At 44.0% G+C, this 26,334-nt stretch overlaps 3 protein-coding genes and 1 pseudogene across 4 annotated transcripts; 3 read left to right on the forward strand and 1 right to left on the reverse strand.

The window, feature by feature from the left end:
• Positions 1–613: 613 nt before the first annotated feature.
• Positions 614–11,681, forward strand: LOC123051474 (leucine-rich repeat receptor protein kinase MSP1). The gene is made up of 13 exons (XM_044474356.1): positions 614–829; positions 929–1,084; positions 3,060–3,173; positions 3,444–4,188; positions 4,813–4,899; positions 5,085–5,202; positions 5,541–6,775; positions 7,166–9,830; positions 9,908–9,918; positions 10,530–10,581; positions 11,125–11,181; positions 11,289–11,381; positions 11,470–11,681. Exons 6-13 carry the CDS (start codon positions 5,191–5,193, stop codon positions 11,482–11,484), a joined length of 4,140 nt encoding a protein of 1,379 aa, XP_044330291.1. The 5' UTR covers positions 614–829; positions 929–1,084; positions 3,060–3,173; positions 3,444–4,188; positions 4,813–4,899; positions 5,085–5,190; the 3' UTR covers positions 11,485–11,681.
• A 5-nt stretch (positions 11,682–11,686) lies between these two features.
• LOC123055629 (probable LRR receptor-like serine/threonine-protein kinase At1g56140) lies at positions 11,687–15,697 on the forward strand. Its single transcript, XM_044479564.1, has 14 exons — positions 11,687–11,801; positions 11,902–12,091; positions 12,502–12,573; positions 13,322–13,393; positions 13,506–13,577; positions 13,786–13,857; positions 13,945–14,016; positions 14,101–14,172; positions 14,405–14,476; positions 14,567–14,638; positions 14,750–14,824; positions 14,944–15,015; positions 15,103–15,168; positions 15,328–15,697. The coding sequence occupies exons 1-14, from the start codon at positions 11,687–11,689 to the stop codon at positions 15,395–15,397; spliced, it is 1,164 nt and encodes a 387-aa protein (XP_044335499.1). The 3' UTR covers positions 15,398–15,697.
• LOC123055630 (probable LRR receptor-like serine/threonine-protein kinase At1g56140) lies at positions 15,516–25,018 on the forward strand (annotated as a pseudogene).
• Positions 18,693–21,230, reverse strand: LOC123051473 (uncharacterized). Of its 2 annotated transcripts, XM_044474354.1 has the most exons (3): positions 19,408–21,230; positions 19,285–19,323; positions 18,693–19,087 (listed from the first exon to the last, which is right to left on the reverse strand). In XM_044474354.1, the coding sequence occupies exons 1-3, from the start codon at positions 20,498–20,500 to the stop codon at positions 19,044–19,046; spliced, it is 1,176 nt and encodes a 391-aa protein (XP_044330289.1). In that variant the 5' UTR covers positions 20,501–21,230; the 3' UTR covers positions 18,693–19,043. The 2 variants fall into 2 exon arrangements, with proteins under 2 accessions (XP_044330289.1, XP_044330290.1); XM_044474355.1 differs by lacking the exon at positions 19,285–19,323.
• Positions 25,019–26,334: the final 1,316 nt, after the last annotated feature.

A 26,334-nucleotide genomic window follows, 5' to 3' on the forward strand; every position in this document is an offset into this window, starting at 1 on the left:
ATCCAACCGGGAAATTTCTTTGTAAGATAGGATGCTCCTTCCACTTGTTGTCGTCGCTTGCTCGCCCCACACACTCCTAGACCAGTGTCCCGGGGGAGCACAGCACCATCCGTCCGCCCATGCACCATTAATGTAGCTGCGTTATGACACATTTACTTTCCATTTGTTGTTTCGAGAACGGATATCTCCTGCATATATTCAGAAGATCGCTTTTTTCTCGGGGCGATCTTCGGACGATTACAGCGCCGGCAGCATGCACATTGCACAACCCGCATGCTAGTAAACCCGAGGATTCGGATCTTCTTTCGAAGAAGACGAAGATTTACACCCCGTTTGACGATTTTTGTAACCCAAGAGGATCTTATATTCTGTGCATACATCAAAGGTCATTTTCTTGCGTGAACATAAACACAGTGGTGACTTTTTTGCTCTCTCTCATGAAAAAAAGTGGTGACTTTTCTTGCCAGAAGGGTAGGCGACTCGGTGGCCACGGGAAGGAAATGTGACAGCTGCTCATCATGTCGTTAACGGCGAAGCCAGCAAGCACAGGAGAGGCAAGAGAACAGAGCACACAGGCCACCTTTTTTGCCACCCCAACCAAACCGCCTCGCCCTCTCCTCCTCTCCTCTGCCCGCCCCACAAACCCCATACCCCAGTCAGTGCGCGAGTACGTACGCCCTCGGCTCTCCTCCCTCCCACCCGCTGCCTGCCGCCGCTCGCCCACCACGCGCGCACGCCCATCTCGTGCGCGCCCCACCTAACCCGACGACCCCCGCAGGAGCACGCCGTCGTCCGCCCGCGCCCGCTCCACCGCCGTCGGCATTGCGAGGTGCACGCGCGAGACGATCGTCTTCTCCTCTCCTCCTCTCCCCAGACGGCCCCGTCCGCCGCGCTCCCCCTCACTCTCGCCCCTCCCCCGTCCCTGCAGGAGCGCGAACTGAAGGCGCGGCCCCGTCTCCCTCCGCCAGCCCGCCTCCTTGGTTCCGGCTCCTGCGCACGGAGAAGCGGCTCGTCGGCTCCACGGCGGTGGCGGCCAGCCCTGGCGCGCCCCTGCTCCCGCGTCTCCACATCTTCCATCGTCGCGGTACGAACCTACCACGCCGCTGCACGCGCGTGTCTTTGTTTCATTCTCGTCATCTCAGATTAATCGCAACAGCGGCATGGTTTTAGTGGACCGATTGCTGTACATATTGTTGTGGTAGAAGGCCCAATTCGTTTACCGATTTATCCGGGAATTTTTTTTCTTCAGTTGCTCGCTAGTCGCTACTACTCTGTTTGCGAATTGTCTGCAACTTTGTGTGGAACCATCTGCCATTTCTTCGATTTTCCTCCCCTTGTTGCCAATTGACCGCCCGGGGAGATCTTTCCACGACAAAGAGAGGGATTCCTCCTTGCCCCCCTAAAAATCCCCGTCGGGCCTCGGTTTTTCCTCATTGTACCAAAATGAAGCCTCGAGCAAGTGGTTCGCTGCGGCGGGGATCTCCAATCTGGGGTTGCAACTTCACGGGGGTGGAGGAGGATCACTGCAGCTTCTCTGTGACGGGTCTTCCTAATTACAGCATTCGGCGATAGCTTTTGAAGTTCTTGAACAATTATTCCACATGCAAAGCTGTACTCACTGCAGAGCATTTTCCTTCCTTTTTGGGTGTTTTTACGGAGCTTTTCCCTGTTCATGTCCTGTTCGTCTCCCAGAATCTTACTACTGTATTTCTACCTTTTCCTCAAATAATTTACGGAGCTTTTCTTAGTGTTATCGGTTTCAATTCCATTCGTTTTGCTCGCCTTTGATGAAAAAAGTGTCTAGTAATTTCTGTTCGTGCAAATGCAAATTCCGCCCCCGGTTTCGCCGTCGTGGCGTCAGTTCAATTAAACCCAACCCCTTCATGCTGTCTCGGGCTACGCACATACTTACTCTTTTGCAGCAGCCGTAGACTCCCGGCCCACGGTTGGCTTCACTTTTGTTTTGTGCGCACACTTGAATGCAGTAGAACTACCTTTAATATGCTGCTAATCGTACTTGGTTTGTCAGGCCTTTCATACGCCCCCATAAACAAATTGCTCCCAAATGATGGCCCAAATCACTGGGGAAAACATTCTACACTGGTTCTTCATGTTTTGCTTAGATTAGTTGTAAGCGTGGTGAGTAAGGATCTGGCATCTTTGCCCCGCAAAAAAGAAAAAGGTCTGACATCTTTAGGCAGAAATGCTGGTAGTGGCAGTAACCCCCTTTGCAATTACCCCCCGCAAATTTGTATTATTGTCACCCATTGCCTCTCTGAATTGGTCTGGTCCAGTCCAATCGCTATTCTAGCTCCCAGGTTTAAAGAACCAGGATCAGAGAGCCCAGTCAGAGGGCTTCAGAGATTCGTGTGATGGGGAGGGGGCATGATTTGACGTGGTTGTTCATTTAATCCGCAGCGGTGGAGGTGTATGCAGCACGACTCTTCTGTGCTCAGCTTGCGTATGTGTCGCCACCTGCTGAATCTCGTGGGGAAGGGGATGTGTGTGGGAGTGGTCTTTCTTGTGCCCTGCGGTCCGTGGCTTTTCCTTTCCTCCCTGTGCAGGAGGTGGCATCCCTGCCTGCCTGCATTTATGATGCTGCATGCCTGGTTTTGTGCCATCTGATCTGAGATGTAAAGCTGCACCCCTTGCATGCAGTATTTACTATAGCATTTCCCGTTATAGGAAAACAGTGGAGTGGCTTGTGAATTTTGTGGTGGATGGATGTTTCATGGGCACCCTGTGTCCTACAGTTCGACTCCCCTGCTTCTTGGGCTTTAGGGAGGGTTTTTTCCACTTGTGTTGCTGTTTCTTCTCCTTTGTGTTTCCTGGGTTTGTTATCGTAGTGTGCTCTTTCTTGTGGACACCGGCATTGCCCCGATTCTCTTGGCTGGATGGTAGGGGGCAGTGCTAAGTGGGAATATTTGTAACTCGTGGTTCTTCAGTTGTGCTGTATGATTTTGACTGTACTAGGATGGGCTTGCTTGTTTACTCATTCTTGTACCTTGACCTGAGAATTACTTGCATGGAACTGACTGCTGATTCTTCTTTTTCTTCAGGAGTTCAGGGTGTATTTCTGAGGGGAGCGTATGAACTTCGATTGAGTTGAGTTTCGTCTGCTGTAATTCCGTTGTAACTAACAGCAGCAAAGAAAGGGCGTCATGGTTGAGAAGGTAGTCAGTGTAAATCCCTGCTTGAGTTCTATCATGGCACAACTTTTGATTGCTCATTTACATCAAAGTGTGATTAAAATCTACAAGTTCTGTAATAAACAAGCCATTTGTTTTGAAGCCTTGAACATCCAGTCTAGCTCAAATAAATAGAACCCTGAGTATTACTTTAATTGCTCATTTACATCAAAGGGTTTGTTATTGGTAGTGTGTTGCTCCTTTTGGAGACTAGGGTAACTAATCACCACCGGGTTTCCCGGGTCTCTTTGCTAGACAGTAGGGGGAAGTGCCAAGTGAGAGTATTTGTAACTCGCACTACAGGAATAAGCTAGTTTACCGTCAGTGAGGTTCTTTGCCGTCAGCATAACGTCGGGGCAGACGGCAAAGAGCTGTTTTGCCGTCAGTGGATGACGGCAAAGAATAACTGACGGTAAGACGAATAACAGACGGCAAAGAATTACAGACGGCGAACGTACGCAAAAGGTGACGGCAAAAATGAGACAGACGGCACCCGGACGGACATCAGTGACAGTGTACTTTGCCGTCAACTCATCCGTTAACTGACGGCTAAGATTGTGAGTTCGCCGTCAGCTCCGCTAACTTGCAGACGGAAAAAAAAACACGGCCACGCAGCACATGCCCCCGAAGGAAAAAAAAGGGTTTGCCGTCAGCGAGACCAGTGGCAGACGGCAAACAGCCCAGTCCACTGATAGCCCGGTCGGACGCGCCGACAAAAAAAAAAGAAACAGATCGCAGCGCCACCCCTCCCCTCGACCCGCACCACCAGAACAGAGAGCAGCGCTAGGTTCCAGCGCCGCCGCCGCCGCCCCCTCCTACACCGCGCCCCCAACCCCTCCTCCAATGGCCGCACCGTCGCCGGAATCTCCTCCCGTGCCCTAGCGCCGCCGCAGGGCACCACCGCTGCAGGGCACCACCTCCGCCGCTGCTGGACTGCAAAGGAGAGGCAGCTGCACGGCCGCCGGGCACCATCTCCCCCTCTGCCCCATCTGCCCCCACGGTGAGCATTCCTTCTCCTACCCCTCTGCCCCAGATGGATGGATGCATGGCTGCATGGATGGATGTATTGATCGATGTATGGATGTTGTAATTGGAGAAAATAGTATGTGCTCATTTTTGCTACACGCATTTGTTAGAAATTCTGTTCTATTGATGATTTTGCACTCCTTAGCATGATGAGATGGGGAAAAAGAATCTGTAATCTAGTTCTGTTGATGATTGTTAGCATGGAAATAGTATTGTTGTTATAACTAAAGGAAATCTTGTTTGAGCAATTAGAGTATGTCAAAAGTTCAAGTGAAAATTGTATCTGTAACATTGTTGCCTACCATATAAAATAATTAATGGCCACAAGGATTTCATGCTTACTGCCGTAGTACATTTACAATAATGATGTGGATTAAATATAGGTACATCTGATCCATATTGTAACTAAAATGTAGATACTGTATATCTTTGTTTTTACGAGTGTTGCCTTTGTTCAAATGCTTGTCCATAAGATCTGCAGGTAAACCAATTATATGAAGAAGATTGATGCATCCTTTCTTTATACTTTTTCATCTTTGTTTCTGTTCAAATTTTCCGCGAGTGCTTATGTTGGTTGTGCTGGTGCTTTGATGTGCAGGGATCAATCTTTTCACCTCCAGGAGCACTGTTGGTCCTGTTGCCGTCGCCATCGCCGTCCACTACCTCCTCTACGGATCATCTAGGGGTGAGCTCTTTGCTGTCTGTAATCGCCAGACGGCAAAACTGCTGATTCCTGTAGTGTTGTGGGTCTTTCCGTTGTGCTGTGTGATGTTGACTGAACTATAATGGGCTTGTTTGTTTACTCATTCTTGTGTCTTGAGCTGAGCATTACTTACATGAAGCTGACTGCTGTTTCTTCTTTTTCTTCAGGAGTTCAGGGTGTATTTCTGAGGGGAGCGTATCACATTTGATTGAGTTGAGCTTTTCGTCTGCTGTATCTCTGTTGTAACTAATAGCAGCAAAGAAAGAGCGTCATATGATTGAGAAGGTAGTCAGTGTAAATCCCTGCTTGAGCTCTATGCTTGTACAACTTTTGATTGCTCATTTACATCAAAGTGTGATTAAAATCTACCAAGTTCTATAATGAACAAGCCATTTGTTTTGAAGCCTTGAACATCCAGTCTGGTTCAGATAAATAAAAACCTGACTATTACTTCGATTGTTGTTTCCTCATAAGCTAAAGGAAAAGTTGAATTTCCTTTTGTGCCACATCACATAGAACATCTCATTTTTTCCGCACTGACATAGTGAACATGATGAACTTTTGACATATCATGCCCTATGTGGTTCTTTTGAAAGCTGCTGACATGTTTATCTCTTATGCAGATTGAACATCACACAAGTCCAAAGAACATAATAGCAATGGGATCTCGAAGCATCTGCCTTCTCATTCTTCTTGTGATCATCATCCCCAGCTCTGTCATGTCTGAATCAAGTGATATAAAAAGTTTGTTCACTCTGAGGCACTCAATTGCTGAAGAAAAAGGTTTCCTTTGCAGCTGGTTTGATTCAGAAACTCCCCCTTGCAGCTGGTTAGGTATAACCTGTTCGGGGCGTAGCGTTGTGGCCATAGACTTGTCCTCCATGCCACTCTACGTCCGGTTTCCTTCATGCATTGGGGCATTCGAGTCGCTTGTTCTGCTGAACTTAAGTGGGTGTGGGTTTACCGGTGAGCTTCCAGACACCCTGGGGAATTTGCAGCGTCTTCAGTACCTAGAACTGAATGATAACCAGCTTATTGGGAACCTGCCTGCCTCATTATATACCTTGAAGATGCTGAAAGAAATGGTGCTTGACAACAACTTATTACATGGACAACTGAGCCCTGCAATTGGTCAGTTGCAGCATCTCACCAAGCTGTCCATATCCGGGAATTCCATCTCCGGTGGCATTCCTACAGAGTTGGGCAGTCTGCAGAACCTAGAGTTCCTGGACCTTCACATGAACAGCCTAAATGGATCGATACCAGCAGCTTTTCGTAATCTGTCTCAGCTGTTGCATCTTGATCTAAGCCAGAATAACCTCAGTGGATTAATATTTTCTGGAATAAGCTCATTGGTGAACCTTATGTCACTTGATCTGTCCTCAAACAATTTTGTGGGGCCAATACCTAGGGAGATTGGTCAACTGGAAAACCTTCGACTGCTGATTTTGGGCCAAAATGCGTTCACCGCGACCATTCCAGAAGAAATTGGTAATCTGAAGCGGCTTCAAGTACTTCTGCTCCCTGAATGCAAGCTCACAGGCACCATCCCTTGGTCAATCAGCGGTCTTGTAAGCCTGGAGGAATTTGACATATCAGAGAACCACTTCGATGCTGAACTCCCAACATCAATCGGTCTGCTTGGCAATCTGACACAGCTGATTGCGAAGAATGCAGGGCTCCGGGGGAGCATACCGAAAGAACTAAGTAACTGCAAGAAGATTACTCTCATAAATCTGTCATTTAATGCCTTCACTGGCTCCATCCCTGAAGAACTTGCAGAACTGGAAACTGTTATCTCTTTTTTTGTGGAAGGGAACAAACTATCAGGCAATATTCCAGATTGGATAAGGAACTGGCCACACGAGGAAGGATCGAGTCCGGAATGATGATATACGAGATAGAGTTGGGGTAGCACCAATTGAGGAGAAGCTTGTCCAACATCGTCTGAGATGGTTTGGGCATATTCAGCGCAGGCCTCCAGAAGCTCCAGTGCATAGCGGACGGCTAAAGCGTGTGGAGAATGTCAAGAGAGGGCGGGGTAGACCGAATTTGACATGGGAGGAGTCCGTTAAGAGAGACTTGAAGGATTGGAGTATCACCAAAGAGCTAGCTATGGACAGGGGTGCGTGGAAGCTTGCTATCCATGTGCCAGAGCCATGAGTTGGTTGCGAGATCTTATGGGTTTCACCTCTAGCCTACCCCAACTTGTTTGGGACTAAAGGCTTTGTTGTTGTTGTTGGATAAGGAACTGGGCAAATGCAAGATCTATATCAGTGGGTCAAAACTTGTTCAGTGGACCTTTGCCATTGCTGCCATTGCAGCATCTGCTCAGTTTCTCTGCAGAAACCAACCGCCTCTCAGGTTCTGTCCCTGCTGAGATGTGTCAAGGCAACTCCCTGCAAACACTCATACTGCATGATAACAATCTGACTGGAAGTATCGAGGAAACTTTTAAAGGATGCACAAACCTCACCGAGCTGAACTTGCTAGGTAACCATCTTCATGGAGAGATACCAGGGTACCTGGCTGAGCTGCCTTTAGTTAGTCTGGAATTGTCCCTAAACAATTTCACAGGAATGCTGCCTGACAGGTTGTGGGAGTCATCAACTCTTTTGCAGATCTCTCTCAGCAATAATCAGATTACCGGCCAGATCCCAGATAGCATTGGTAGGCTGTCCAGCTTGCAGAGGTTGCAGATTGACAATAACTATTTGGAAGGACCCATACCACAGTCTGTCGGCTATCTACGAAATCTGACTATTCTGTCTCTGCATGGCAATGGGTTATCTGGGAACATTCCAATAGAACTCTTCAACTGCCGAAACCTTGCTACACTGGACCTGAGCTCTAATAATCTGACCGGGCACATCCCGAGGGCCATATCTAACTTGACATTGCTCAATAGCTTGATTTTGTCTTATAACCAGCTCTCTGGTGCTATTCCGGCTGAGATCTGTGTGGGGTTTGAAAATGAGGTTCACCCTGACTCGGAGTTTGTGCAGCATAACGGTCTTCTTGATCTGTCATACAACCGGTTGACTGGTCAGATTCCGGCAGCAATAAAGAAGTGTTCTATGCTGATGGTGCTAAACCTGCAAGGCAACTTGCTAAATGGCACCATTCCCTCAGAGTTTGGTGAGCTGACAAATCTTACAAGCATTAATCTGTCTTCTAATGGATTAGTTGGACCAATGCTTCCTTGGTCTGCACCATTGGTACAACTTCAAGGCCTTATTCTATCAAACAACCACCTAAATGGCACCATTCCTGTTGAGATAGGCCAAGTTCTTCCCAAAATTTCAATGCTAGACTTGTCCGGTAATGTACTTACCGGAAGTCTACCCCAGTCTTTGCTGTGCAACAAATATCTGAACCGCCTGGATGTCAGTAACAACAATCTCTCTGGGAAAATTTTATTCTTTTGTCCCATGGACGGAGAATCCTCAAGCTCACTGCTGTTCTTCAATTCAAGCAGTAACCATTTCTCAGGGACCCTAGATGAGTCTATCTCGAACTTCACACAACTGTCTTCTCTTGATATCCACAACAATAGCCTCACTGGAAGCTTACCATCAGCACTCTCTGATCTCAGCTTTTTGAACTATCTTGACCTCTCAAGCAATGATTTCTATGGTGTCATCCCTTGTGGTATTTGCAATATATTTGGCCTCACATTTGCCAACTTCTCTGGTAACCACATTGACATGTTCAGCTCATCAGATTGTGCAGCAGGAGGTGTTTGCTCCACTAATGGCACTGGTCGTAGGGTGGCTCATCCATCTCATCGAGTTCGAAGATTAGGGATCATTTGTATCCTTTCACTTGCTGTCATCATTGTGTTAGTACTTCTCGTGTTTTATCTGAGACACAAACTATCGAGGAACAGTTCATTGGTTATTGCGCCCGCTGGTAAGGCCAAGGCTACCGTTGAGCCAACCTCAAGTGATGAGCTCCTAGGAAGGAAGTCACGGGAACCTCTGAGTATCAATCTCGCAACTTTTCAGCATTCACTGTTGCGGGTCACCGCTGATGATATACTGCAAGCCACAAAGAATTTCAGCAAAGAACACATCATAGGCGATGGTGGCTTTGGCACTGTCTATAAGGCGGCACTCCCTGAAGGTCGGAGAGTCGCGATCAAGAGGCTTCATGGTGGCCATCAGTTCCAGGGTGACCGTGAATTCCTAGCTGAGATGGAGACCATTGGAAAGGTGAAGCATCCAAACCTTGTTCCCCTGCTTGGTTACTGTGTTTGTGGCGACGAACGGTTCCTGATCTACGAGTACATGGAGAATGGGAGCCTTGAGATATGGCTGAGGAACCGAGCAGATGCGGTTGAAGCACTTGGATGGCCAGACCGTCTCAAGATCTGCCTCGGGTCTGCCCATGGGCTTGCTTTCCTTCATGAAGGGTTTGTGCCTCATATCATCCACCGGGACATGAAATCAAGCAACATCTTGCTGGATGTAAACTTTGAGCCGAGGGTCTCTGATGGCCTCGCACGGATAATCAGCGCGTGCGAGACTCATGTCAGCACCGACATCGCCGGTACATTTGGATACATCCCCCCAGAGTACGGCCAGACAATGAAGTCCAGCACGAAAGGCGACGTGTACAGCTTCGGCGTCGTCATGCTGGAGCTGCTTACAGGACGGCCACCCACAGGGCAAGAAGACTTGGAAGGTGGTGGGAACCTTGTTGGCTGGGTACGATGGGTGATCGCTCGCGGAACGAGGAACGAGCTGTTTGATCCTTGCCTGCCAGTCTCAGGCGTGTGGCGGGAGCAGATGGTGCGCGTGCTCAGCATCGCCCTGGACTGCACAGCCGACGAGCCGTGGAAGAGGCCAAGCATGGTGGACGTGGTGAAGGGCCTCAAGATGACCCAGGCGATGGAGTGCGGACCTCTGGTGGTGACGGTGTCCAGGGGCGGCACGTAGAGCTGGCCTCGTAGCACTGTTCTTGACAGTGATGTGATGTAATAATGTAGGCTGATGGTAGGTAACTTGTAGCTGTAGTTGGGACAAATGCTGGAGATTGTAAAAGAGATAAACCAGTGTTGCTCATGTTCAGGCTGTAGTTGGGACAAATGCTGTTGTAATCTGTACTGTGTGTCAGTCACTCATGGCAGCATGGGTGTTTCACAAGCTCTGAAGATGGTTGTGCTGAAAGTTCACTTCTCCTTTCTTTTGTTTATGCATTTTAGAGAACTTGTAGTTCTAAGCTCATGTTTTTTTATCTCTTTTACCAGATCCAGAGCTCTTCTGATTTGATGTTGTCCGCGCTTTGCTGCTGCTTCTGTTTTGACTGATTTTTTTCTGTGTCGTAGTCCACCATAGAACTCCAAGTACTGTTTATATCTGTTTGCCAGAATATGCTCTTCTGCTCTTCACTCTTTCTTTCGGGTTCATGTGGCCATACCATACTTGCAGTAGCAGTATCTCTTGCAAGGCCAGCTGAATCTTGAGAAGAAACGACGCAACGCGGGAATGAGCAGTTGAGAATTCAAGTTACTGCCTACATTACGTTCCTAGAGGCTTCTAATTTCAGTACTTTCAAGCTAGTTGCATTTTTTTGTTTGGTTTAACAATCTGCTCTTCTACATATATCAGAAACACGAGGAGCAAGATGTCTTACACTGAAGCCTGGAGGAACTATGCTCAGGTAAAAGGCAGGGCATTCTCTTCATAGACTAGAATTTATTCTAAGGGTGACAATTTTTTCTCCATATCCCTAGATTCTGTAGAGTGCTGGCAGAATGGCTCGTGTCGTTCTTGTTTCTGTGTGTATCTCTGGTGCCAGTGTTTCTACATGGTGATTTTTCTGTGTGTTTCCTACTTTTGTTCTGATGTAGAAGGAGAGCATCACAGATGCTAATCTTTTCTGCTGTCATACAGGCAGTACCATTGCTCCAGGTTTAGGGGTAGAATTCAATCAGATTTTCTATTGATCAGGGAGCCGCTAAATGTAAATTTTCACATTGACACGAGCTAACTGCATCATCTTTCAGCCAGCAAGGCTACCCTACCCAAGGAATCTTTCCTGTTACTTAGGCCACTTTCTGACGATTCTTTGTTTGCTTAGCATCATATTCAACCACTCGTTTCGTAGATATTTTTCTTTCTAATTACTCCCTCTGTAGACTAATATAAGATCAGCAATGAACTCTTTTCAGTTTGCTGACTTGTACCTGCTGATGATATGCAGCTACTGGGCTTTCAGGAATCAGGTGGCATCTCTGCAATTGTTGCGCTAGGAGTCAAGGTGTGTCGTGCTGACTTGACATCTCTGCAATTTCAGGAATCAGGTGACATCTGTGCAATTTCAGGAATCAGTTTGCTGACTTGACATCTCTGATGACTTGCCACCAGCCGTGCTGCTCGACGCCCGCCGCCTCTGCCATGCGCCTCACCCACGAGCTACGGTGGGTCTGCCGCGGCCGAGAGCACGGCCTCGTCATTGAGGTGAATAACCCGACACCTTCTCACTGGATTTGTGCTGGTCTGTGCGTTATCAGTGTGATGATCTTATCTGAGTTTATTGCACTTCCAGCCATCTGCTCCATAGGCATAATTATGTGGAGAGTTGTACAAAAACTGCAAGTGCCAAGCGGGGCTCGCTTAACTAGGAGAATCATCTTCCCTGTTGACAAGTCAATGGTGACCAAATGATGATAGCCATGGCCTGGTCCGTCAAACCCCTTCGAGAGTAGTAGGCACCCTTCACCGTTAAGCTCAGTGAGGCGAGTGACAGCGAAGCTAGAAGAACGATGAGGCGGCACGAGCTGGTTTCGCCGTCTTGTTGCTTGAGCGGCCTCGTGCTGCTGCTCCTCCTTGCGCTGTCGGCTCGAGCTCAGCGGCAAGCGCAGACAGATCCGTCCGAAGGTGCGTGGCACAAACACAGAGTATTTCAATTTCGTCCCTCTTGCCGCGCTGGAATCGACTTCAGATGTAGTATAAGTCTTCCTCTTGTGTACAAGCACAGTGGCCGCGCTGAACGCCATCTTCTCGAGGTGGGGCCTGCGGGCGTCCACGGCGTGGAACATCAGCGGCGAGCCTTGCAGCGGTGCCGCCATCGACGACACCACCGACATAGATAATGACCCAAACTTCAACCCGGCCATTAAGTGCGATTGCTCCTACAATGCCAGCACCATCTGCCACATCACCAGGCTGTAAGTCGCTCCTTTCGACACCAACTCCATTGGTGGGTGCATGTTCGCTCCATGAGTGATGCGTTCAGTCTGGCCATCACTCTACGGATGATAAGCTGTACTTAATATGCAATTTAGTACAACCTCTGTATCAAAATATAAGACGTTTTTTGGTTTTGCATTGGGCATAAAAAAATATCTTACATTTTGTTACGGAGGGAAGATAAGACAACTGCACATTGGAAGACACATTAGAATTTCTTTATGATCTGTATTGCTTTGCAAATTTGTTGGAAAAAAGGGACATGATCCAATGTGTCTTCCATGCTTATGGACTCACCACAATTCATGAATAGTTGCATGTTCTTATCCTAGTCGATGCTTTCAAGATGTTACCCTGTTACTTACTGTTCTTCCATTTGTTCATGCAGGAAAGTATATAGACTAGATGTGGTTGGTCAGATTCCTGCGGAACTGCAAAATCTAACTTACCTGACAAACCTGTATGAACTATTTCCACCATGAAGCTTCAAAGCTAATGGACGTCCACTTAAAGCGTTACACAAGCTCATAATCACAAGATGCAGTTCCCCTTGTTAGTGTCTGCTGCATGCCTGCATGCCATTAGCGGGCGAGAAAGGGAGTACAGCAGGCTTTTATAGACTATCTGTTATAGTCTTACAACTATAGGTTAGAATAGTGCAAACAGAGTATACACACAGTTTCTTTGTTGCTTAGTTATGCTTCTTTCAGTAGATGTCACTTCTATTGACGTTCTTGGTTTTTCAGAGCTAATGGACATCCACTTAAAAGTGTTACACAAGCTTATAGTTGCAAGCTGCAGTTCCCCTGTTTATTGTCTGTTGCATGCCATTAGCGGGCGAGAGAGGGACTGCAGTAGACTTTCATAGACTATCTGTTAGAATAATGGTGCCAACAGAGTATTCATGTTTTATACATACACTTTCTTTGTTGCTCAGTCACGCCTCTTTCAGGAGATGTCATTTCAATCGATATACTTTTCCAATAGCTAGAAAAATGGAGTTTAACTCAATCAGCCTCCCACTACTTCTATAGTTTATGAGATAACGTTTATGTTTACATATCACTTGGTAGTGTTGTAGTTCTAGTTGCTTTTACTTTCCAAGGCATATATGAATTAAATGCTGATGCCTGCAAGCCAATAAGTGTTTCTGCAGATGGAACTTTGGAAACATTAGTTTTACATTTGGTTATCTGACTCACTTTCAGGAATTTAGCGCAGAATTACTTGACTGGATCTTTACCAACATTTATTGAAAAGCTGACTCAGTTGCAGTATCTGTAAGAATTGCGATTTGTGTTTCTCTGAAGCATTTATATGTAAATGATAGTACTATTACGTGGTATCTCGTCCAGTGCATAACTCGCTCTGATTTATTTTCAAAATTACAAGACATTTGGGAACCAATGCATTAACTGGAGTTTTACCGAGGGAGCTGGGTAACCTCGAGAATCTCATTTCGCTGTAAGATAATATATCTCTTGTTATTGTGGCAACTCAAATCAAATTCAAATATATTGTAGCCATGTGGAGCTTTTCGGTCTGTTGGTTCATTTTATTTGTGATGCTCAGAAACATTTTGAAATAGGCTCCATAAATCAAGCACCTGTTTTTTCATGTACCAGTTGTGTCATATTTGTATTTTCTGAGCCTGCATTTCCTTATGTTTCAGGGCCATTAGCGCAAATAAGTTCGTTGGTCCACTCCCGGAAGTAGTAGAAAACTTGACCAAACTTGAGCAACTGTTATGTCTTGGTTCTGCTTGACCTAATTTCCTTGTAAGACCCATGTACCAAAACTGGGCATAACCATTTCTATCTTTAAATTTCAGGTATATCGATAGCTGTGGTTTAAGTGGAGAGCTACCATCTACCTTTTCCAATCTTAAGAAGCTGATGATCCTGTGAATTCTCTTATCATGATTTCCGATCAGTTATAAAGTCATTAAGGCACAATCAGCATATTAACTTTGTTCTTATCTATCCAGATGGGCATCAGATAATGATTTTACTGGGAAGATACCTGATTACATTGGAAACTTATCAAATTTGACAGATCTGTAAGATATCATATGTAGAATTTGTTAATGAAAATGATGAAACTGAGCCAAGAAATGATCCACATGTTTATGATGTCCATGATAGGACTGAAGTTACTGTTTTTACTAAAAAAAAAAGCTTAGACCATTCTACTTCCGGCTGTCGGGCTGTATCACATTTTAGAGCCCGCTTTCATAATTTGTAAAGGAATTGATTCGTTTCACGGCTAATTAGATGTATGTTTTAATTCAGGAGACTCCATGGAAATAACTTTGACGGTCCCATTCCTGCAAGTTTTTCTAATCTTGTCAACATGACAAATTTGTAGGTTCTTCCTACTTTAGAATTGGTGATACCTGTTGTGCACTTAATGCAAAATAGTGCTTGTTGTTCACTAACTTTTACATTGTGAAGGCGAATAGGTGATTTAACGGGAGAGGTGTCTTCATTGGCTTTTGTGGCTAACATGACATTGTTGAAAACTCTGTACGTTGACATAGTTTGCTCGTAACAACTTTTTATTAGTTTGCACTTCACAACTTTGTATGTCTAAGCATATGTGGGGTAATCCTAAACCTCTTTATTCTCTTCCTACAGAGTTCTGAGAAACTCCAGGATATCTGACAACCTTGCTTCAGCGGACTTCTCAAAATTTGTTAACCTCAATTATCTGTAAGCAATTTTGGACAAAACTTACGAGTTTAACATTACCGAGGAACTGTTTGGAATCTACTGTGTAGCTGAGAGTAAAGTATGTGCTAAAAGCTCTTTGTACGTTCTGATTGATGCAGGGACTTGAGTTTTAACAGCATAACAGGCAAAGTTTCTCCAACCCTTCTGAACCTGAATACCCTGAATTTACTGTAAGGATATCTGTATAGAATCTAGTGTTCTTGGAAGTCCTATTTAAAGTACTAGTATTTTTATTTTCCTAAGTTCATATGAATCAGATTTCTTGGGAGCAATAACCTCTCTGGGAGCTTACCAGACATGATTAGCCCTTCACTTACTACCATGTGAGCTGTTTTCTTCCTCGTTTTAATTTGTTTTTTTTTCTGTTTCATACTGATAGCATGTATGTCCGCTAATATGTCGAACTTGAAAGATTGGATGTATCTTGCTCTTCTTTTTTTCTTCCTCCTTCTGATCAACATGTGTGCCATCTGTCTTTGCAGTGACTTGTCATACAATATGCTCTCAGGAAGATACCCTTCTTGGGTTAACATGAATAATTTGCATGTGTAGGTTTTTCTCTTCAAATTCCCATTTAGAAGGCAGACTAATTAATGCATGCCTTTTGTATTTTCAATCGGGACTGTGAAACCACAAACTTCATGAACCCGTTTGTGACCTAATTGTCTGAATGGTATTTCTTTTAGGAATTTGGTGTGGAACAACTTTGTGATAGATAACTCAAACAACAGGTTTTTTTTTTCTTCCATTGCTTCATTTAGTTGCCCTTCATATCTATGCAACACCATGTGATTGAACGATCTATTTTGTTCCTAGTACTTTGCCTTCAGGACTAAATTGTCTTCAGCGAGATACTCCTTGTTTTATTGGTTCTCCACCTCGTGGGTTCTTATCTCTTAATCCTTAGCAGTATCTGCTCTGGGCATCACTAAAATCTGTATCACTTTTTTAATTATCCTAATTTGTATATTCTTCCTTTGCGGTAGACTCTGGTGGTAAGAGACCCATCAGAGGCTCAGGAAACACCATTTACTGTTGAATATCATCTGAGATTTGAGGAATTTGTGTTAGGGATTGGAGGGAGCCTGAGGAGGATTTGGGAAAATTCTGGATCGTTCCTCACCGATCCCTTCTCTGCGTTCTGATTTATATTTGTTTGTACAATTTACATTTTAGACCCTAAGGATTCCTCTAATTACATTATCTATACACCAACACTCCCCCTCAAGATGGGGCGAAGATGTCGTACAAACCCATCTTGCTACAAAACATGGAAAAAGTTTTTTCAGGGAGTCCTTTTGTAAGTACATCCGCTACTTGACTGGCTGAAGTTACATATGGTAGGCAAATTATCCCTCTATCAAGCTTCTCCTTGATGAAATGACGATCAATTTCTATGTGCTTGGTTCGATCATGCTGAACAGGGTTATTTGCGATATCAATGGCAGCTTTGTTGTCACAGTACAACATCAGAGGTTTGTGCTTGTGCAACCGCAGCTCTGCTAGGAGAATCTGCAACCACAATAACTCACATATGCCTTGAGCCATAGACCTAAACTCGGCCTCTGCAGTAGACCGAGCCACCACACTTTGTTTCTTACTTCTCCATGAAACTAGGTTTCCTCCAATAAATGCACAGTAACCAGATGTTGAGCGCCTGTCATCTAGGGAACCAGCCCAATCAGCATCAGTGTAGCACTCAACTTGCAAGTCCCCTTGTCTGGTATATAAGAGGCCTTTTCCTGGGCACCCTTTAAGATACCGTAGGATCCTATTTACAGCTTCCATATGAATTGATTTTGGGTCATGCATGTATTGGCTAACTACACTCACAGCAAAAGCAATATCTGGACGGGTATGAGATAAATATATTAATCTTCCAACTAGTCTCTGGTAGCGCTCTCGATCCACTGGTGTCCCAGCATCACTACATAACCGATGATTTTGCTCAATAGGTGTAGCAGCAGGTCGACAACCAAGCATACCTGTTTCCTTGAGCAGATCCAAGATATATTTTCGTTGTGAGAGAAAAATACCTTTTGACCCTCGTGAGACCTCTATACCAAGAAAATATCTTAGTTGTCCCAAGTCCTTCACTTCAAACTCATGTGCAAGATGACACTTCAGATCTGCAACTTCCTTGGAATCATCTCCAGTAATCACAATGTCATCGACATACACTATCAAGATTGCAACCTTGCCATTAATATGCTTGTAAAATAGCGTATGGTCAGCATTACTTTGAAGATAACCCCTCTTTAGCATAGCATGTCTAAACCGATCAAACCAAGCTCGTGGTGATTGCTTTAAGCCATATAAAGAACGATGTAGGCGCAATACCTTTCCAACAGTTTGACTTGACTCAAATCCAGGCGGTATATGCATGTATACTTCTTCTTGGAGATCACCATGAAGGAAAGCATTCTTCACATCCATCTGGTAAATATCCCAATCAAGGTTTACAGCACATGATATAAGTGTCCTTACTGAATTCATCTTTGCCACCGGTGCAAAGGTCTCTTCGTAATCGATTCCATATGTTTGTGTGTAGCCTTTTGCTACAAGGCGGGCTTTGTACCTCTCCACCTTGCCCTCAGGGGTGTGTTTAATAGTAAAGACCCACTTACAACCTACAGGTTGCTTACCTGGTGGTAGATCCACAAGCTCCCAAGTCTCATTCTTATCCAAGGCTTTCATCTCATCAAGCATTGCTTCCTTCCAATTTGGGTCCTCTATAGCTATTTTCCAGTTTGATGGTATGGAGACAGAATCCAAAGACGCAATAAAGCTTTTGAAAGGTGGAGTACAATATTCATAGGAAATGAAATTGGCTATATCATGTTTAAAATCTTTGAGGTGCCCTGGAATGTTTCGATTTCTAGTAGGTTTCCTGACAGCAATAGGTAGATCATTTTCAGGAGCAAGAATAGATAATTGGTTATCACTCTGCCTTGTGGTGCTAATAGGAGCGACAGGACTAGAGGGGTTATTGTTAGTACCTGGGTCCTCATGCCTGTGAAGCTCAACATCTTGTGAAGGAAGTGGAGAGTTTCCTGTTGCATCTTGTATGTCTCCATGACCAGAACCATGATTACACCCATCACTAGTTGTGTCCTCCCCCTGATTTTGAACATTATCTAGAGTGGGTAAACCATCCGAAGTGGAAACAAGAATAGGGCTTAATGGAGAGCCTTCATTACCCCTCTCCCCTTCTTGTTGCACTTCAGGTGGGGATAGGGCAATGCCAGTGTCACTGGTCGAGCCATAATATGATTCATGTTCACGGAATGTCACATCCATGCTCACAAAAAAACGGTGCTCCGAAGGGCACCAACACCTATAACCCTTTTGAGAGGGAGAATAACCCATGAAAACACATTTGAGAGCACGGGGATCTAATTTTCCAACAGAGTTCCTATAATCATGCACAAAGCAAACACACCCAAAGACCTTAGGAGGGACTACAAAATCATTAGATTTCAAGAGACACTGAGCAGGAGTCTTATGGCCAAGAACCCGAAGAGGCATACGGTTTATCAAATATGTTGCAGTTTTTATTGCTTCCCCCCAAAGAAATTTAGGCACATTCATTGTAAACATAAGTGAGCGTGCAACCTCAAGCAAATGTCTATTTTTGCGCTCTGCAACACCATTTTGTTCTGGAGTGTTAACACAGGTAGTTTGATGTTCAATGCCGTTTGAGATAAGGAACTGTCCAAACTCCTGGTTCATGTATTCTGTACCATTGTCTGAACGTAAGGTTTTAATAGTTGCCCCATGTTGATTTTTAATGAGAGCACATAGATCTTTAAAAACTGAGCACACATCACTCTTATGCTTCAAGAGATAGAGCCAAGTGTAACGACTAAAGCAATCGATAAAAGTTACAAACCATCGATGCCCAGAAATCGAACGAACCTCACAGGGTCCCCAAACATCCGAGTGAATCATTTCAAATGGTTTGGCACTTCTTAATCCTATACTAGGATATGAACCTCTTGTATGTTTAGCCAATTCACAAGCATCACATACAAGCAGCTCCCTAGGACACAACTTGAAAAGAGAGGGGTAAATACGAAACAATGTAGCAAAAGAGAGATGCCCAAGCCTGCGATGGTGTAGTAGTAGCTCTTGACTAGGAGACAAGCATGATGCAAAAGCAACTTCATCACTCCCTTCATCAAGATAGTAGAGTCCATCATGCACGGTCCCAGTCCCCAACAGTTTGCCTGTTTGTAGCTCCTGAAAAGCACACCAGGTAGGATAAAACAAACCTCTACAATTGAGAGATCCTGTAATAGAGCTAACTGACAAGAGATTGATTGGAAATTTAGGAACATGTAAGACATGAGATAAGGACAATGTCTTAGTGCACCTAACAGATCCACGTCCTGTGATAGGTGCCATGGATCCATCAGCTACACGTACTTTATCCTTACCTGAACAAGGTGTATAGGAAGTGAATATATTTGAAGCTCCTGTCATGTGATTGGTAGCTCCTGTATCAATAATCCAGGATTTTGATTGTGTTATAGAATTGTGGGTCTGGTGAGGTGTCATACCTTGGTGTGAAGTGGCATGCAAACTAGTTTCAGCTTTAGAGGAATCCTGGAAGGAAGACAAGTCTTCTGAGAGTCTAATCTTGGAGGTGAAATCCTCAAGAGCTCGCACATCTACTATCGGTAGCTCCCTCTTGGATGTAGTGAGGTTCGCCTGTCTTTTATGAGCTCCCTGACCTCCCCCTGGCTGAGACTTTCCTTTTTCCCACCAAGTTGGATAACCATGCAGCTCAAAGCATGAATCCTTTGTGTGTCCAGGCCTTTTGCAGTGGTTGCAAAAAAGTTTGCTTTTATCTGTTTTAGCAAAGGTCTTAGGAGCACGACGAGCTTGTATGGATAGGGCTGCACGTGCATCTGATTTTTCTTGAACATGCTCATTGGGTTGAGCAAGACGAGTCTCCTCCTCAATCACACTGGAAATGATATCATCAAGGCTTAGCCATTCAGTTTTGGAGAATATTAGCTGACGGCGGAGATCAAACTCCTGATTTAGGCCATCAAGGAAGAGCTTGCCCACAAATGGTTCAAACCAGGTATGGTGAACAGCCACATCATTCTTGTCAACGGGTTGAAAAGGATGGTAATAATGCAACTCCCTATACAATCTCTTCATCTCACCTGCATACTCAGTCACTGATTTTGAGCCTTGCTTCAAGTTAGTCAACTCCTGCATGATGCGAGTAGCCTGCATCTTATTTGATTTTCCTGAAAATTGCTTCTCCAGAGCTTTCCACACTTCAAATACAGTGGTTATAGTCTCAACTTGTTCTCGTATCGGTGGTTCCATGCTTGCTAATAACCACACCAAAACTCTATCATTGATCTGTTTGGTGATAGTACCACTTTTCAGTTTCTCTTCATCGGTACTAAGCAATTCTTCGTAGCCATGAGAACTCAAAATTAACTGGGCATGTCGTGCCCAGCTGATGTAATTGCCCGGTCCAGCCAACTTTACTGGATTAGGCTCAAGAGCATACTTGACAGCTTCAGGAACCACCTTGAGTTGTTGTTGTTGCTGCTCAAATACTTTGCTTAAAATTTCATACAACTTATCCACACTAGTATCCCCTGATTTCTCCTTTGTTTGATTTGCCATGATTTACCACCACACAAAAAATACCAGACACACAGGAGTTGGCTTTTGCAGATCTCCACTGACAACAACACACAGGCAGCACAAGCAGAGTAAAAGCAGAGTTGGCACTAGTCAAGTAGATATACTAGTGCGAGTTGCTCTCAAATGCACACAGACTGCACAAGTATTTTAATCCGGCCACCAAGCAAAGATGAGCTATCCTGCTGCACTACTCACGGTTCTCCAACAGCAGCCACAAGTACTAGTACCACTATCAATTAACTACAGGAAGCCAGCTTACTGCTTAGACAGGGACGGCACAGCCGCAACAAGCAATTTTCCGGTGACAGAACCAAATCCACTTCTCAGCACGGAGTAATCACAGCTGCACCGGGAGGCAGTCCAACAGGTTACCTTAGGTTGGTCGCGGTACTCCTTGCCGTAGCTTGGAGATGATATCCCAGGTCACGGTGGCAGCTCGCAGTGGCGGCAGCTCAAGTGCCCACGACAGTAAATCACGGCGACACAGCACCGCAATTAGCAGTCACCAAGGTCGAAATCACACAGGATTAACCTGCTCCGATGCCATGTTGAATATCATCTGAGATTTGAGGAATTTGTGTTAGGGATTGGAGGGAGCCTGAGGAGGATTTGGGAAAATTCTGGATCGTTCCTCACCGATCCCTTCTCTGCGTTCTGATTTATATTTGTTTGTACAATTTACATTTTAGACCCTAAGGATTCCTCTAATTACATTATCTATACACCAACATTTACGAACCTGATGATGCCAGTCTTCAAGGTGCATCATACTACGTTACAAACTCAACGAGATGGGGTGTTAGCAACATCGGGAAATTCGTGGATTCCCCCAATGGGAGTTACATAATAGACACTTCTCGCCTGTTTACCGACGCACTTGATTCTGAACTATTTGAGACATCCAGAATGGCACCCTCTTCATTGAGATACTACGTTGTACTTCAATTTGCGGAGATCTTTTTCCCAGATGACCAGACATGGACAAGCGTGGGAAAGAGGATTTTCAATATATATATCCAGGTGGCTTATTCTTGATTATATCAGCAAATGATTGTTTTGCAGTGGTTCATTTGTTTTATCTATGAAACTGATTCTAGGATATCACATTTTTACCTGTGGAATATCTTTTGCTTGCTTCCCTGGTGCAGGGTGATCTTAAAGAAACAGACTTCGATATAAAGAAACAAACAAATGGAAAATCTTACACTGTTATTCAGAGACAGTATACTGTTCAATAACGAATAATTTCATTGATATCCATCTCTTTTGGGCTGGAAAGGGCACTTGTTGCATTCCTGAACCTGGGTTCTACGGGCCATCGATCTCAGCATTAAGCGTATCTTCTTATGGTACTGTCACTTCTGCTACTCACTACTCAATTAGATAACTAAATTAATCACATTATGATTTACAATAGTCCGCTTTCTATTACCTTACTACTACTGTAGGTAGCAACGGTGAAGAGGATCCTGGTCCACAGAAAAACAGCACTACCAATAACACAGGTACGGGCGTGCCCTTTGTTTATACTTCGAGATATTTAAAAAATATATATTACAGAAAACACTCCACATAAAATATTTGCAATTTTTTAATCAGCATTAGTAAAATGATAGATGTGTATAGAAAAAATATTTCTCGTGTATAAAAAAATGCAATGTGTATAAAAACTTGATCGTGTACTTAAAAAATGTTAATCAACCATCCAAAAAATGGTTAATCATTTATTTTAAAAAGATTGAATATGTATAAAAAATGTTTCTGATGTATATACCAAAAATGTCAAACATGTATTAAAACAATTGAACATAAAATCATAAATTTTAAACAATGTTGATCGGGTATCAAAAAATGTTAATCATATATTTCGAAAATGTTAACTGCTCACACAAAATGTTCCTGGTATATACCAAAAAAGTAGTCATGAAACAAAAATATATGAAAATGGTATGGAAAAAGTAGTCATGAAAACAAAATATGAAAAATGATAATCATCTACTTCACAAATGTTAAACATGTAAAAAAAATGTTTCAGATGTATACCAAAAAATGTAGAACGTGTCTTACAAAAATTGAACATAATAACATAAATTCAGAATAAATTCTCATAGTACATAAAATAAAGTTAATCATATATCTGGAAAATATTAATAATATATTAAAAATTGTTCATGATATATATAGAAAATGTAAAATGTGTGTAAAAAAAAGTTAGTCATCAAACATAACTTTTTAAATATTAATCATGTATTTGCAAAATGTTAAATTTGTATAAAAGTATTCTTAATATTTACGTAAAATGCACAAATGTGTACGATAATAGTAGATATGTGTTGAAGAGAAAAAAAATGAAGAGAAGCATTGAAAACTGAAGAAGCGAAAGAAAGAAAAAAAGAAACACCTCATAAAAGAAGAAAAATAGATAACCCGAAGAAAACCGTGAAAATTGATGAGGAAACAAAGAGAAACCAAGAAAACAATACAAACCGAAGACAAACGAAGAAAACTGATGAAAATAAGAAACAAGAAACCCGAAGAAAAAAGTGCAAAAAAGAAAAACCAAGAGAACAAAATAAAACCAGAAAAAGGAAAGGACAACAAGAAAATCTGTGAATAAATAAAAAACCAAGGAAAACACAAAACAAATCAAAAAAATAAGAAGATCAGACCCCAAAAGTGAAAACTGAAGAAGAAATCTACACAAAAAAGACAGAAGAAAACAGAAACGAAACCAGCTAACGAAAACCCAACGAACTGTCGAACAAAAACTTGAGTGGGCTCCTAGCCCAGTGGCCAGCAAGCGGTTGTGTCTCGTGGCCGACGCGGTTTTGAGCCTCTGCTTGGACGTTGTTGTCTCACATTCTCCTTTTTGTTAAAAAAAATCAGTAGGGACTTCTCTCCCTGGCCGTCTAGTTTTTTTTCCTGTCGAACGAAATCTAGCCAATGAGAAAAACAGATATAAATGGGCCAGCCCAATAGCTACAGTACAAGGACAAAGCTTCGGATGAGACGAGCGCGAGATATAGCTCCCGCGGTCTCGGTTTAGTGAGGCAAGCTCCCTCACCTACAACGATGTTTACTAGATTAGAGCATCTCTAGCACATCCCATAAATGCGGTCAAACCTTCGTATTTATGGTACAAACCGAAAAAAACGCCCGAATAGATTATGTAAAATAGCATATCCCCTAAAAAAAATTACAGGCTCCCGAATATTAGAGCTCCCATTCGTCATATAAGGAGGATTTCAGCCCTTTTTGAGGATCCTGTAAAGTAGGTTAACGTCGGAGCGGGGGGGGGGGGGGGGGGGGGGGCTCGCGACGCCGCGCATGAGTAGTGACCAGGCGGAGGAGCTCGTCGGCAGCCGACCGGAGCAAGCAGCGGGCTAGAGCGTCACCAGAGCATCATCGGAGCGTTCTGGCCGGTCGGAGTTTGAGTTCATCCATGCATGTGTATCGGGGAAGAAGAAGCGTGAGGAGAAAACGAAGATAAAACAAAGTACGGGTTTACGGGATCTGTTCCATCTGATGTCTCGCGATACCGTATATTCGTTTTAGGGGGCTTGTGTACTGTTTTTTAAAGGTAGTGCTTTACGGGATTTGCTAGAGATACTCTTAGCCCATGCGACGGAAGACATGAGCGTACCCCTAGCTTAGCACACGTACACATGTTTTTTGGTTTTCATCCTCACATACTTTTTTCATTTTCCCATTACTTTTAGAAATGTGGTAAAAATATATAATTAATAAAAAACTTATTCAAAATGTTCGATGTGTATTTAGATTTTCGTTCATGCGGCTTTGAAAAGTGTTCACACATAAAGTTCATACATTTATAAAAGTGTTTGTACCATTCAATTAAAATATTAACACATTTTAAAAATTGTCCATTGCATTTGAAAAATGCCACAAAATATAAAAAGACTTGTACAAATTTGCCAAGAAATATTCATGATATATAAAGAAAATGCTACCATTTAATTTTGCTCATATCACTTAACAAGTTAACATGTCTACGTTTTGTCATGATATATCTTCATTTGCGCAATTCTATAGAAATATTAATGAAATACAAAATATATACACTCCTTTTTTTACATAAAAACATGAATGAAAAACTTATAAAAAGTAAAATATGATAGGAATAGAAAAGAGGAAGGAAAAATGAAAATGAAAAATGAACGGCATTGAGTGTGAGCCCAATTCATCACAGGAAGTTGATCATAGTCATGAAACCCAACACTGTATATCACTGGGGCCTCATCTCTCAATCAGATACTCAGCTTGTTCCTTGCTCTCTGAAGGAAGATTTTATGAAATATGTCATCAATGATGTCTATGGAAAGGTGAAATGTACAAACTCAGAGCTGACAAATGTCCATCGTTGGCGCATCAGAGCTGCCAAAAAGCATGTACAATGACTCGTTTTACTCTCAGCACCTGCACCAGTATGGGGTGGGCTACCAGGCAGCAGCTGACTGTTGGAGTGCAATTGGCTAGGATATTGCTGGATCATCTAGCACTTACTCTTTTGCATCTTACATCATGATCATCAGGCCGATACTCATCATGACTGGTTTTTTTTTTCATCTCCTTATTGCCCCTAGCAAAGGGAATCTTCAGGGTATTCTTTTATAAGCTTCCCGATGAACTAAGATCATGAAACTGACTTGGTTCTGCTCTGATTGTTATTCAAGCGCATGTGCAGTACTGGTCAGTATATTGGCATAGCGTCTGACAAAAAGAAAGAAAAAAAATGGTATATCGGCATAGTGGCTTATAGCAGTAGAATGTAAAATGTAGGTTATTGTTTCAAAAAAAAGTAGGTTAGGTTTACATTGCTCACAGCTACCAAGTGGAAGGGTTACTGTAAACCTATTGAAGATGGGGAGGCAAACAAAAAAAAAGGGTAAAATGTCTACATGAACGGGGTCCAAGTTGGTTTCTGCTGTGAATTCTGATGTCAGCTGGGTGCAAACCACCCAAGTTACCTGCACTGTAGTTGATCTTTTTTTTTCAAAACGGAGGTAAAGATTGGCTCATCTATTAATTAAGCAGAAGAGAATTGCCCAGTTAATTACGGAAAATCGGGCGAAAACCGGAACAACAAGTTCCAAGCCCACCCCAAAGACTAACACACACAGGGCAAAGCCCACCTACGAACAACATCGATGACAACCACGGCGGCCACACGACACGAGGTCCATGCCATCGAAGCTGCAAATCTCCCGAGGCCGCCGCCTCGACATCCACTGCTCCGTTGCGCCCTACGCACTCAACCGACACCACCTTCCGGGGCCGCCGCCCCGACATGCCACCGCTCACCCTCGAGCAGCAACGCCGCACGATACAGCAGTCCGCAGCCCGCACTGCTCAGGACAACCGCACGCAGACCACGAACGCCGCACCACATCCGGGGTCGTCGCCCCGACATGCCGTCCAACCGCCCCCGCTGGGACACGTCGATTGAGCCGACAACCTTGCCGCCCACGCAGCACAAGGTCCTCACCCAAGCCATGTCGACAAACAGCCCTACCTCCTGGGGCCACCGCCACACCGCTGTCTGAGGCCGCTGCCTCGGCTCTCAACTGAAGATCTCGGAGCCGCCGCCCCGGCATACACCGCCCATGAAAACGGAAGAGCCCGCACAACATCCAAAGGTTGACCCTCCAAAGCGACGCCTCCAAGAAGGTTACGACGTAAAACGCCGCCGCCGCCCACTCCAGAATACTGAAGTTTAGATTCTCACCCGGAGAGCCCAGGCACATGAAAGGAGAGGAAGAACTCTACGACGACACCTCCAAGAAGGTCACGAC

Source organism: Triticum aestivum, chromosome 2D (genome assembly GCF_018294505.1).
Source record: "Triticum aestivum cultivar Chinese Spring chromosome 2D, IWGSC CS RefSeq v2.1, whole genome shotgun sequence".
NCBI lineage: Eukaryota > Viridiplantae > Streptophyta > Magnoliopsida > Poales > Poaceae > Triticum > Triticum aestivum.